This window comes from Mirounga leonina, unplaced genomic scaffold (assembly GCF_011800145.1).
Source record: "Mirounga leonina isolate KUSES-001 unplaced genomic scaffold, KU_Mleo_1.0 Mir_154, whole genome shotgun sequence".
Taxonomy (NCBI): Eukaryota; Metazoa; Chordata; class Mammalia; order Carnivora; family Phocidae; genus Mirounga; species Mirounga leonina.
In genome coordinates this window covers 48,305,047-48,317,586 of record NW_023270389.1, presented here as the reverse complement: position 1 = coordinate 48,317,586, position 12,540 = coordinate 48,305,047, and the positions used below count along the sequence as shown (strand labels likewise).

Below are 12,540 nucleotides of genomic sequence, written 5' to 3'. Positions count from 1 at the left end.
AAAGATGTAAATACACAAGTCCCAATTTTTTTTTTAAAGATTTTATTTATTTATTTGAGAGAGAGAATGAGATAGAGAGAGCATGAGAGTGGGGAGGGTCAGGGGAAGAAGCAGATTCCCTGCTGAGCAGAGAGCCTGATGTGGGACTCGATCCCAGGACTCCAGGATCATGACCTGAGCCGAAGGCAGTCGCTTAACCAACTGAGCCACCCAGGCACCCACAAGTCCCAATTTTTAATTAGATTTAACCAAAATGAAATTATAATTCAACAAATATACACAGAATAACCATAACACAGGAAAAGAAGAAATAAAATCATGAAAATTGTACATGTTCATGGAAAGTGAGCTGTACAGTGAAACCCATTGATCACATGAGGCACACTTCTCAATTTCTGCACTGTTAAATTATTTATTGCAGACCAGTAACAGTTTACACAAAACCTTGGGCCACACTTTGAGTAGCACAATCCAAAATGATTTCTAAAATGACTTTTTCTCAAGGCCTCTGGATGGCTCAGTCAGTTGTGTCTGCCTTCCGCTCAAGTCATGATCTTGGGGTCCTGGGATTAGGCTCTCTGCTCAGCGGGGAGTCTGTCTCTCTCTTTCCCTCTGTGCATGCGCTCTCTCTCTCACTCTCTCTCAAATAAATAAAATCTTTTTTTTTTTAAGATTTTATTTATTTATTTGACAGAGAGAGACAGCTAGAGAGGGAACACAAGCAGGGGGAGCAGGAGAGGGAGAAGCAGGCTTCCCGCTGAGCAGGGAGCCCGATGTGGGGCTCGATCCTAGGACCCTGGGATCATGACCTGAGCCGAAGGCAGACGCTTAACGACTGAGCCACCCAGGCGCCCCCAATAAATAAAATCTTTTAAAAAAAATTATAAAATGACTTTTTTTTTCACATCTCTTCTATTCTAATCCTTTCTCTATTACCCTCTTGTAGCTGGTTACTTTGCTGCGTATTTCGCTGAGAAAATTCAAGCACCCAGAAGAGAACTTCTGCATACTTCATTACCATATACCATGTCTGCCCATTCACCAGCAAGCATTTCCCTATATCCTGATTTGTCTCTTTTAACTATGGTTGACCTGTCTACAATCCAGTGGTCAGCCCCTCCACGTGTGTGCATTCCATTACTTCTCACCTATTCAAGGATGGATCACTAGCAATTCTCCCCTGCTTCTTTTATGTCTTTAATTTTTTGCTCTCTACTGGATCATTCCCCATCAGCATGCTATTATTTTTCCCATCTTAAATGAAGAAATAAGCCTGGATTAATCTCACTCCTCTTTCTCTGCTTCCCTTAACAGTAAAAATTCTTTAAAACTTTTAAACCCATTGTCCCTAATTCCTCTCCTCTCATTCTCTCTTAAACTTGCTCCATCAGATTCTTACACCATTTATACTCTTGTTAAGCTCACTGGTGACCTCCACCTCGCTAAATCCAGGGGTCAGTTCTCCATTCTCATCCTACTTCATCTGTCAGTGGCATTTAATACAGTTGATTACTCCTTCCTTCTAGAACCACTTTTCTTCTCTTGGCTTCTATGACCTCATGCACTCTTAGTTTTCCTCCTGCCTCTCTGGAGTCATCCTTCCTCCTGAGTCATCTTTGCAGATTTCTCTTCTCTTTAAATCTTAACAGGGGAGTGCTGCAGAGTTCAGTCCTTGGGCCTCACTTCTTTAGATCTCATCCAGTCTTAAGACTTTCAGTACCCTCTAGTGCTGTGATTCCTAGTTTTACATCTCAGGCCTAAACCTCTCTCTTCTCTAGACCCATATATCCATCTCCTATCACACCCCTACTTGGAGAAATAGTCATCTCCAACATGCCTCACACTAGACCCCTAATTTTCCCTCCCAAACCTGCCAGAGGCCATCTCTATTTCCATTAATGGTAACTCCATTCTTGTAAATTTCCAAGGCCAGAAACTTTCCCAACTCACTCTGTCCCAGCCATTTTGGTATTGTTAGGATTCTTGAACACATCAGCATGTTCCTGCCTCAAGGCCTTAGCCTTGCCTTTTCCCTCAAATATTTGTATGACTCACATTCTCACCTCCTTCAGCTCTTTACTTACACCTGCTCACCTTCTCAATAAGGCCCACCCTGACCAGCCTATTTAAAATTACAATCCCTCCTCATATCTCCCATCTAAAACTTTGATCTAATTACTTGGCTCTGATATTTTTTTCCCCTATAGCATTTACCACCTTCTGAAATGCCTTATACTTAATTTATTATGTTTATTGTATCCCTTCCCCTACGAGGATGTAAGCTTTAGGGCAGGGATTTTGTCTGTTTTGTTCAGTGCTATATTCCTCAGTGCTTAGAAAAGTTCCTGACACCTAAGTAAATTCTCAATAAATATTTGTCCAATAGATTTTTTAAAAGGCAAATTATAAACTTTGATTCTGAATATCCATTTCCTTAATATAAATTTGAGACTTTTCTATCTTTTCCTTTTATGTTATAAATCTTCCTAGAACATGAGGCTTAATTCCATATTTTTTCTAAAACTAGGTAATAAAAAAGGAGAAAAATAATCCATAAGGTGCTTTTCCATTGTTGAATGTTTGATTCATTTTTATTTATTTATTGAGCATCTATTTTGTGTGCAGTATTGTGGTTGCAAAGATGTAGTCTATTTGGGGACACATTGAGGTAAATTAAAAGCTATGATCATTTGGAACTCAACAGGTGATAGCTGTACAACATTGTGAATGTACTAAATGTCTCTGAATTATTCAATTTAAAATGGTTAATTTTAGGTTAAGTGAATTTCACCTCAATAAATTATTTCAAAAATTATAACCATAAGGGAAGGATTAACCGACATATTGCCTGGTTGGGTTGTGATGTGAAATGAAGAACGCCAAGAAAGATTTTACAGAGAAATTTTTGATTGAACCATGTCTTTAGGGACAAATAGAAGCTCAGAGGGAGGAAAAGTAGGGAAGGATAGTCCAAGTATGTGTAAGGATACAAAGTCAAGAAACATATCTCTTTGGCAAACTGCAAAATGTTCAGAATTTTTGGAATAAAGTTTGCAAGAGGAAAAAAAAATAGCTGATAGCTGGCAAGAACAAAATAATAAAGTGCCTTGAAGGCCATGCTAAAGAATTTGGATGTTATCCTGGAAATGATTTAGACCATGGAAAGGTATTTAACAGGGCAATAACATCATCAGATTTGCTTCTTAGAAAAGTAACTCTGTTGATCATGTGGAAAATTGAGTGAAGGGATTGGAAGGAACTACATGAGTACATGAGTAAGATTATTGCAGTAGACCTGGTAAGGGATGATGAAGGGATGATGAGGGTACAAAGCAGATACAGAGACAGTTTAATGCCCTGAGACAGGTGTGTTCTGCCATTAAGTTGGAAAAACTGGATTAAATCTCTGATAAAATGTAAAGCCATTGCTGTGCCTGCTACTTAAATGATAAACTTAATATATTGTTAATTTCATTACAGGAAAGGATTAGAAAGCCACTTTTTTGGTGGAAGGATCAGAGTATGCTGTCACGCTTCTACCTTTCACCCACATTATCATGAAGAGTATAACACTTACCTTTGGAATTATGCATTGAAAATTTAGAATTCATTGAAACAAGGAGTTTAAGGGATTTCCTGCTAAAATTACCTAAAAAGGCTGTTTTAAACCTTAATCAACTAATCACCAGGGTGTTTATTGCTGTGTTCAGAAGATAATTAAGAGATTCTATAAGGATTTAAACTGAAGCCTTAGCCAGGCACTGCTGGAATGTGGGAGGATTATATTAATCTAGTATCACTCATGTATTCAGTGTGTGGGATCTTTTAGCGCTCTCTCTTAACTCTGCATGTTTCCTGTCAGAAATGGGAACAAGTCTGCTTGGGGGATATACATGGGAAGAGTGTTAAATACACCACTTACCAATTTGAGAATATAACAGAAGGGTAGGTCTGGGCAGAATGCTGAAAGAAAAGTCTGCCAGGAGTATCACCTTGAGAAATGACTCATTGGTTCAGTAAATTGCTTCATGCAGATTGTGCCAAATAGACATTGCTTATGTGTTATGAAATACACTTCCCTGCCCGGATGCCAGCAAAGGCCCCAGCTGGCTTGGCACCAGCCCAGTTCAAAGAGGGTGTAGGAGGCCATTTGAATTCCATTTTGCTTGCAAGAGATAAGACCAAGTAAACGAGAGATTAAGGAGTGGAGGGAAATGGCAGAGAGGACAATCATGAACCCCTTTAGGGTACAGCCAGCATAAAAATACAAAAGAAAGCTGAATTTGTGAGTTTCTTTTTTTTGGCAATAATAAACCATTAGGAAGGATAAACCTGGCTCCATTTTTCTCCATTCAGATTCTACTTTCTGTAGTTGGAATTTTGAAAGCTGGATGGTAGCGTATAGGCAGCAAGGTAGTAATAATGCAATTTAAAAATATCTTAGAATATTTTTATTGCTTTTGGAAAGCAATACTTACACTCAGATATATTGATGAAAACAGCATTTAGGCTTTGTGCAAACAGCCAAAAATCAACTATTATTTATCCTGGGGTAAACTACCCATGGCATATTTCCTTCAGAACCACTTTCAGATTATTCAGCAGATACATAATGTGCCCCTGTATTGTGCATTCACTAGTTAGGAGTTACAAAGAATAAAACACAGTTCCTTCCCCTCTCTATCCCCCATACCAAACTTTGTTGTGGAAATAAGACAGATTTTAAATGGCATTTGATAAATAGCACAAGTAAACTTGGTAGAATAAAAGAAATAAATTCATTTATTCTAAAGGACTGTAGTCTGTGTCATTAAGATGCTATTGGCAATGGGACATTACCAAGGGAAGCTGTAAAAAGGAAGTGATTTGGGGCGCCTGGGTGGCTCAGTTGGTTAAGCTACTGCCTTCGGCTCAGGTCATGATCCTGGAGTCACAGGATCGAGTCCTGCGTTGGGCTCCCTGCTCGGCAGGGAGTCTGCTTCTCCCTCTGACCCTCCCCACTCTCATGCTCTCTCTATCTCATTCTCTCTCTCAAATAAATGAATAAAATCTTAAAAAAAAAAAAAAGCGATTTGATCAAAGCTATGTGTTATGAATATTAATCTGTAGAATGTCTTGGAAAAGGGAGAGATAGGAAGGAGACAGACCAAGGAAGAGACAACCATTCCTCTGATCTGAAAACTGGAATAGTTTCCCAGTGCTTCCTGAATTATGTATGACCTGGTATTAAAACCCTCCCAATGCAATCATAATATATTTTGGTGTTCTATAGTCTACCACACTTCTAGAGGCTCTTGCTAAATTGGCCTACCCCCTGTTCCAAAACAAAGCAAATGTCATATGTTTACAACTTCTTGGCTGATGTTATGTCTTTTCCTTTGCCTAACATGGCCCCCATCTCTAGCTATCAAATTTTCATTCATTCATTTGTGGATTGGAGCTATTTTAAGGTTTGGGGATTGACTTTTAAGGTACAAGCTATTGACTTGGAAGCTATTGACAAGGAATTAGTTGTACAAATGAGTAATTATAATTCAGTGTAATAAGTGACAGAGAAAGATCTATTATTGGAGGAACTTCAAGGAGGTGTACCTTAACCTTCCCTTAGGGGATTAGTGGAAGGGGAAGATTTCTGGAAGAGGTGATGCCTGTCCTAAGCGTTAAGATGAATAGGAGTTTGGTTGGCAGGTATAGATAAAAAAGTGAGGGAAGATATTTCAGGCTGAGAGAACCAACTAAGCAAAGCACTGAACTACAAAATAGGGAATATATTAGGGAAATGCAAGCAATTTGGTATTCCTAGAATGTAAAATCTGAATGAAGCTGGACACTCAGTGGCCAGATTGTGGAAAACCTGGTATACTGTATTAGGGAGTTTGCACTTACTCTATAAGATAATAGTTTTAAAGCACTCTTTTAGCAGAACCTTTGCTTTGTGGAGAAGCTTATGTAGAAGCCCTATATAGCAGATAAACACAGAATTATGCTCTGGTGGAGCAGAGAGATACCTCCCTGTCGTCACATACTTCCACACACAAACATACTGTCACGCCTTGGAAAACCACTGCTAGAGGTGAAGGAGAACAATTGAAGGGCTTTAAGCCTCACAGTGATACGATCAAATTTGCATTTTGGAAATATTCTGATGACAGTGTAGAGGATAGGTCTAAGGGGCAGAACATCACTAATGAAGAAATCATATTAGTGGTTTGGATAAGAGATAATAAGAGGTTTTGGCACCAGCCGTGATGGACTAACTGGTACAAGACTAGCCCTCCCATTGAAAAAAAACCCCATAAAACTAGAGATTATATATATTTATACATAATGTTTTCAGGCATTGGACAATACAGAGCCAAAGACAGTGATCATCTCCATTGCCTTGGCTGTCTGCTGTGTACCATTTCCCAACTGTGCTCTTCTACCTGAAGTCCAAGCATAGTGCGGTAGTCCCACTGAACTGAGGAGGCGGAGAGCAGAATTCTACAGGGGAACGTGCTAGAATCTGCTGGAAAGGATACTGGCAAGTCTTTGGCCAAGGGCCGGACTACACATGCTCAGGGCAAGACTACCTAGGTTTTCCAGAGAGCGACTGAAGTGTTGAGAACAAAATAGAGATACCAGTGTTGTACTGAACAATGACAGAGACCTGCTCTGCCAGTGAGAAACTTCTTTAAAGCCTTACCCCAGGCATCCAGCTGAGAGACCAAAAAGATCCTGCCTGAGAAATGCGGAAGTTGAGATTTAGTAAAGCTAAGTGATTTTATTTATGTCGCCACATTTATACCTCCACACCACATAGTACTGGTGGTCAAGGATTAATAAACGAATAATTACAGCTGGAGGTACTGAGACTAGATCAGTGGTTCTCAGCTTTGCTTGCACATTAGAGTGACCTGGGAAGTTTTAAACATTTCAGTACCCAGGCTACACTCCAGCCCCTGAACTCAGAATGTCTAGGAGTGGTCTAGGTGTCAGTGTTTTTTAAAGCTCCCTTAGGTGATTATAATTTGCAGCCAAGGTTGAGAACCTCTATTAGGGATGACACTTTGAGAAGCTTAGCCAGGATAGGAAGGAAAGAAACACCACCTTAGGGCAGCGATTCTCAGCCCTAGTAAGCATATGAATCGTTGTAGGCATGTTAAAACTTGGGTTTCTGGGCTGCACCCCCAGAGTTTCTGATTCGGTAGGTTGGGGGTAGGGCCTGAGGATGTGTATTTCTTTCTTTCTTTTTTTTTTTTTTTTTGAGATTTTATTTATTTATTTGACACAGAGAGACACAGCGAGAGAGGGAACACAAGCTGGGGGAGTGGGAGAGGGAGAAGCAGATTCCCCGCTTAGCAGGGAGCCTGATGCGGGGCTCGCTCGATCCCAGGACCCCCGGATCATGACCTGAGCTGAAGGCAGATGCTCAACGACTGAGCCACCCAGGCGCCCCGAGGATGTGTATTTCTTTTTCTTTTTCTTTTCTTTTTTTTTTTTTTTTTAAAGATTTTATTTATTTATTTGAGAGAGAGAACATGAGAGAGAGCACATGAGAGGGGGGAGAGTCAGAGGGAGAAGCAGACTCCCTGCCGAGCAAGGAGCCCGATGCGGGACTCTATCCAAGGACTCCAGGATCATGACCTGAGCTGAAGGCAGTCGCTTAACCAACTGAGCCACCCAGGCGCCCAGGATGTGTATTTCTAACAAGTTCCCCAGTTGATGCTGATGCTGGGGCCTGGACAGCCGCTTGCTTTGAGATCCACTACTTAAGGAGATAAGAAAGCTGAGGAAGTTTTTTTTTTCTTTAAAAGGATTAAAAAGTCCTTCTAAGGATATAGTAGACCCGAACATTTTTTAAGCATTCTTTAGGAACTGCTTTCTTTTCTTTTCTTTTAAGTAGGCTCCACACCCAACATGGGGCTTGAACTCACAACCCCAAGTTGCATGCTCTACCTACCAACTGAGCCAGCCAGGTGCCCCAGCGCTGCTTTCTTTTGCTATTAGTGTGATCTTGGTTTCTTGTACTTGACTATCTGTGTAATCTGTATGTACTCAGATTGAAATCAAAATTAATTTCTATGTAATTCTAAACAAAATGAAAGGGGATTTTTGCAGACAATATAGAGGTATATGTTATATATATAATGTTTTCTAAGTAACCTGATTTATTTGTGCCATATTGCTCCTCATTGTCATTGATAGTTTGGAACTAACAAAGAGGACTAGGAGTCAGAGATTCAGTTTGACTTTGTTATTAGCATGTCTTAGATACCCGAGAAGTCATTTACACCTTACTATGTTCTTTCCTTATCTAAAATAGAATGAATTAAGGGGTGCCTGGGGGGCTCAGTTGGTTAAGCGTCCGACTCTTGGTTTCGGCTCAGGTCATGATCTCGCGGTCTTGGGATCCATTCCTGTGTTGGACTCCTTCTCAGCGTGGAGTCTGCTTCAGATTTTCTCTCTCTCTCCCTCCGTCCCACCCCATCCACACTCCTTCTCTCTCTCTCTCTCAAATAAATAAATCCTTAAAGTTGAATGAATTAAAGCACTTGACCCATCCTCCCCACTCCCCTGAGGAAAAAGAGCATTCAGAACCACAGTATAAAGGCAAAGAGGTTAAATAAAAAAAAAGAAAAATTCCTCTCATGTTTTAAAACTGGGAAGATATGTAATATTTAAGGACTTATTCAGTATAAACAAGCAAATGTGAACTAGTAAACTAAATTAGGGCAATCAGAAAGAACGAGATTGCTTTTCTAAAATTGACTTTCTAAAACTGATTCTCTGGCTGTGTTCTAAGATTTGTGAACTCCAGCTTAGTTCATTTAAGATATTTGGAATATGATCCCTCTGATTTTCAGAGAGTAGATCAATAGGTTTTAAAAAAATATTTTAGGTAAGAATCAATTGATAGTGTTGTAAAAGTAAAATATTCTTAAGAAATGCAGGTTTAGAATAAAAGTCAACACTGTTCTCCCTCAATATTCTGAGTCAGCAGTTAAATGCCCTAACCTTTAAGAGTGATCCTTTGAACAAAACCTTTGATCATATTTTAAGAATGGGAAACAAAGAATCTACATTAAAACTTTGACAAAATAGTTTGATATATTTTATTTTTCTCTGCCTTAGATATGTTAGAGACAAAGTATATGATAATAGAACCTATTTCTTTTTTCTGGATATGGTCAGTATAAATTTCCACAGAAAAGATCATAATGGGTCATTCCTTCCTAAAACATAAAAAACAACCACTGTCTTTTTTCTGCGTGGCTTAGGCCTTCATTATTTCAGATTATTGGCATTTTTAGAGCTATAGCAAAAATGGTTGTGTTTATTTAAGTTCATCTGTTTGTTCAAAGATTCAAACTATTTTTTTCCAAAGCTTACCCCCATCTATCCTACTTTGAAGGTGGGTAGAGAATACATTTTTGCTTTTCTTACTAGGAAGGAGTTATCTGACCTCTTGGTACTATTCTCTTAATTATTTAAGTAGAGATAATATAATTTCTATCTTGAAAGGGATGGATGATTCAGCTTACTCTTCGTAAAGTCTTAGTACTTTTGGAAGAGTTCATGTCTTTATTGATGCTATTATTTGGTCTCCTCTTATTTTTTAGAATTTTACCTTTCTTCATTCTGCCTTGTGGTTTCTCAATGTGCAAGCAGTAACCATAGTTACAGGAATTTTTGGTCCTATAAAGAGTATGCAAACTTTCAGTTTTTATGAAGACATTAGGAGTTGGCCCTTCAGGTTCTCTGTAACACGGAGAGTTTCCCTTGCTATCATCCCCGTGACCCCAGTCATAGCAGTTGGGTTACTGAGGCAAGGCAGGAGGCATATACAGTTAAGCCTTTATCCATCCCAATTTTGCTGGATTAGTTGATGTCTATCCTATGTGTCCACTGTCATCATTTGGAGATATAAATTATTCCTCATCTGTAAAAAGGGAATGGTAATAAAAATAGCTTGCTCATAATGTCACACATGTAAATTCCTTAGCCTTGCGCAAAGTAAGATCTCAGTGCTAATCATTATTATTGAAATTTGTTGAAATTTCAGTATTGGAGCCAGAAGAATTTGGAAACTATATTTAATTACTGACCTATTTTGCCAGACTATTTAAGATGTTACCAGTGCTATTGTTAATTCTGATAAAGGTTACTGGTAAAATATTTTTGTGAGGGGCGCCTGGGTAGCTCAGTCATTAAGTGTCTGCCTTCGGCTCAGGTCATGATCCCAGGGTCCTGGGATCGAGCCCCATGTCGGGCTCTCCCTGCTCGGTGGAGAGCCTGCTTCTCCCTCTCCCACTCCCCCTGGTTGTGTTCTTTCTCTTGCGGTCTCTCTCTCTGTCAAGTAAATAAATAAAATCTTTAAAAAAAAAAAAAAAACTTTGTGAAAAGTCTATGCCTTTTACCACTAAACTAAAATGATTTGATCTTTTAGCATATTACCAAAAAAAAGAGAGAGAGAGAGAGAAAGGAACTTAGGGTCATCCCATTACTTTACAGTGATAACCTGTGAGTAAGTTTTAAGACAGTTATTGGTATTAGAGATCTTTTGCACCATTCATAGTTTTTATTCCATATATACAAACAACACTTTAAATGTTCCTGAAATTATGCCCGCAAAAAATTTTTTAGGATTTTAAAAACTAATCTCACTTTTAGAAGAAAATATGCCATTTTATGTATCAAAAGTTTCCGCTGAAATGTGTTTTATCCTCTATCTCCAAGTGCTTAATTGTAAAACTGAAGAAAATTTGGCTGATTTTACTCCTTTTATCTGACAAAACCTTTTTTAAATGGAGTTTGGGAGCTAAGTCTCTGTGGTTGGCTTTGATTTCAATTTTCCTTCTTGAGCATTGGCCAGAGTTGGAGTTTGTGAACTAGTTTCTGATGCAAAAGAATCTTTTATTTGTGTGGGTGTTTTGTTTTGTTTTCAGAGCTCCCTAAGCAGGTACACACCTGGGTATGACTTGTTTGTACTTAGGTAAGCTAATTTACATACTCACCTTTCCTGATCTTTCAGGTTTCTTTTTAAAGAAAAACTTCCTGACAAGGGGTTGGTAATATCTTACCATTGTAAATACTTGATTTCTAAGTTTTGTTTACTTTGCTCTAATGAATACAAACTCCTGTCTTTATTAACTAAAAATATTATTCAATCAGAAGGTAGTTATGGCAAGTTCACTATTAAGTTTCATCTCCTTTTTCTTTTGGGTCCATTAGATACCTGTGGAGGGAGGACAGGAGCAACAGACGGATTCCAGCAAAGGGCGATGCCTGAGGAGAACGGTCAGTGTCCCTTCCGAGGGCCAGTTTCCTGAGTACCCACCAGAGGGCGCCACCAAACTGGGTAAGCTAATAAAAGGAAAAAATTCCTAGCTTTTATCTGGTAATTTATGGGCTTGTTATTGAGTGTTAGAATAACACAAAACATCCTGCTTTTCCTGCTAAGGACGTTGAAATATAGTATGTTAATGTACAGTTAATAGTCATTAGAAAGTTCTGTTCTTTACAACCAAGTGGCAACAAAGTTACTTTACAGAGATAACATTTATCTGAGCGCTAGTACCTTTGCCAGTCCTGGGTCAAGTGTTGTTTCTGAGTTTATTCCTTGCCTTTAAATTTTGAAAGAGCATTAAGTGGTCTTGTTGAAGCACTGAGATTGGTTGGGGGCCAGTGTTGTGCAGAAACTTGGTATTGCGTAGTTTGTGTCCTGTTCACACAGCTACTGATGCTGCCATATGTGATGTCGGCTCAGGTAATTTAGTAAGTTATATGCATGGTCGGAGTGGGTGACGGAAAGGAGAAATGGGGAAAGAAAAACAAACCACTTCAGCTGTTACACACCAAAGGAATTAATGTCAATGTCAAAACAACCTCTTCCCTGTTTCCTACCAAGTGCGTTCTGTATGATGATTTGTGTGCTTACCAGTGGATATATCATTGGATTATTAGACAGGTCAGGTAATTTTAAAGAAACATAATTAAGATTAAATAAAATAAAAGAATTTGAAAAGTAGGGAGTGTTTTGGTGTTTTGCATTGTTGTATTATTATTTGCTTAGTGAACCTAGACATTAAGTCATGGACATTTCATAGGTAGATAATATGGAATCATTTATAGTCTCTATGTTGTTTAATATGGATCATTCTGCGATTTGGGTTGTATTTTTGAAAATCAGGGTTTGGTTGTTTGGGTTGGGTTTTTTTGATTTTGTTCTTGGTTTTTTGTTGGGTTTTGTTGTTGTAATCTAGTTGTTTTCTAGAGATTAGTCAGGTGAGCAAACACTTTTCTCCAAAGAGTCATTTTTGGAGAAATAAGATTTCCTCTCATCTTATTTACACTGTACTTCTTTAGTATGTGTTCAAACCAGTTTAGATGTGAACCTAAATTATGTTGCAAACCTGTCTGGGTGTAACCATTTTATAGCCTATTTATATTTCATACAGGTTCTATGTGGCTCGGACTGGCTCAGAGTCACCTTCTTTCACCTCTTCTGCTGTCATTATTTGTAATGTTATGTTGATGACTCTCTGCCACTTCTCCAGG

At 38.8% G+C, this 12,540-nt stretch overlaps 1 protein-coding gene across 4 annotated transcripts in view; it reads left to right on the top strand.

The window, feature by feature from the left end:
• RASAL2 (RAS protein activator like 2) overlaps positions 1 to 12,540 on the top strand; it is a 365,020-nt gene that overhangs the window by 178,508 nt on the left and 173,972 nt on the right. For all 4 annotated transcript variants that reach the window (XM_035010715.1, XM_035010714.1, XM_035010713.1 and 1 more), the window contains exon 3: positions 11,215 to 11,341. In XM_035010715.1, the coding sequence (XP_034866606.1) occupies positions 11,215 to 11,341 (127 nt within the window). The remainder of the gene's footprint in view (positions 1 to 11,214; positions 11,342 to 12,540) is intronic.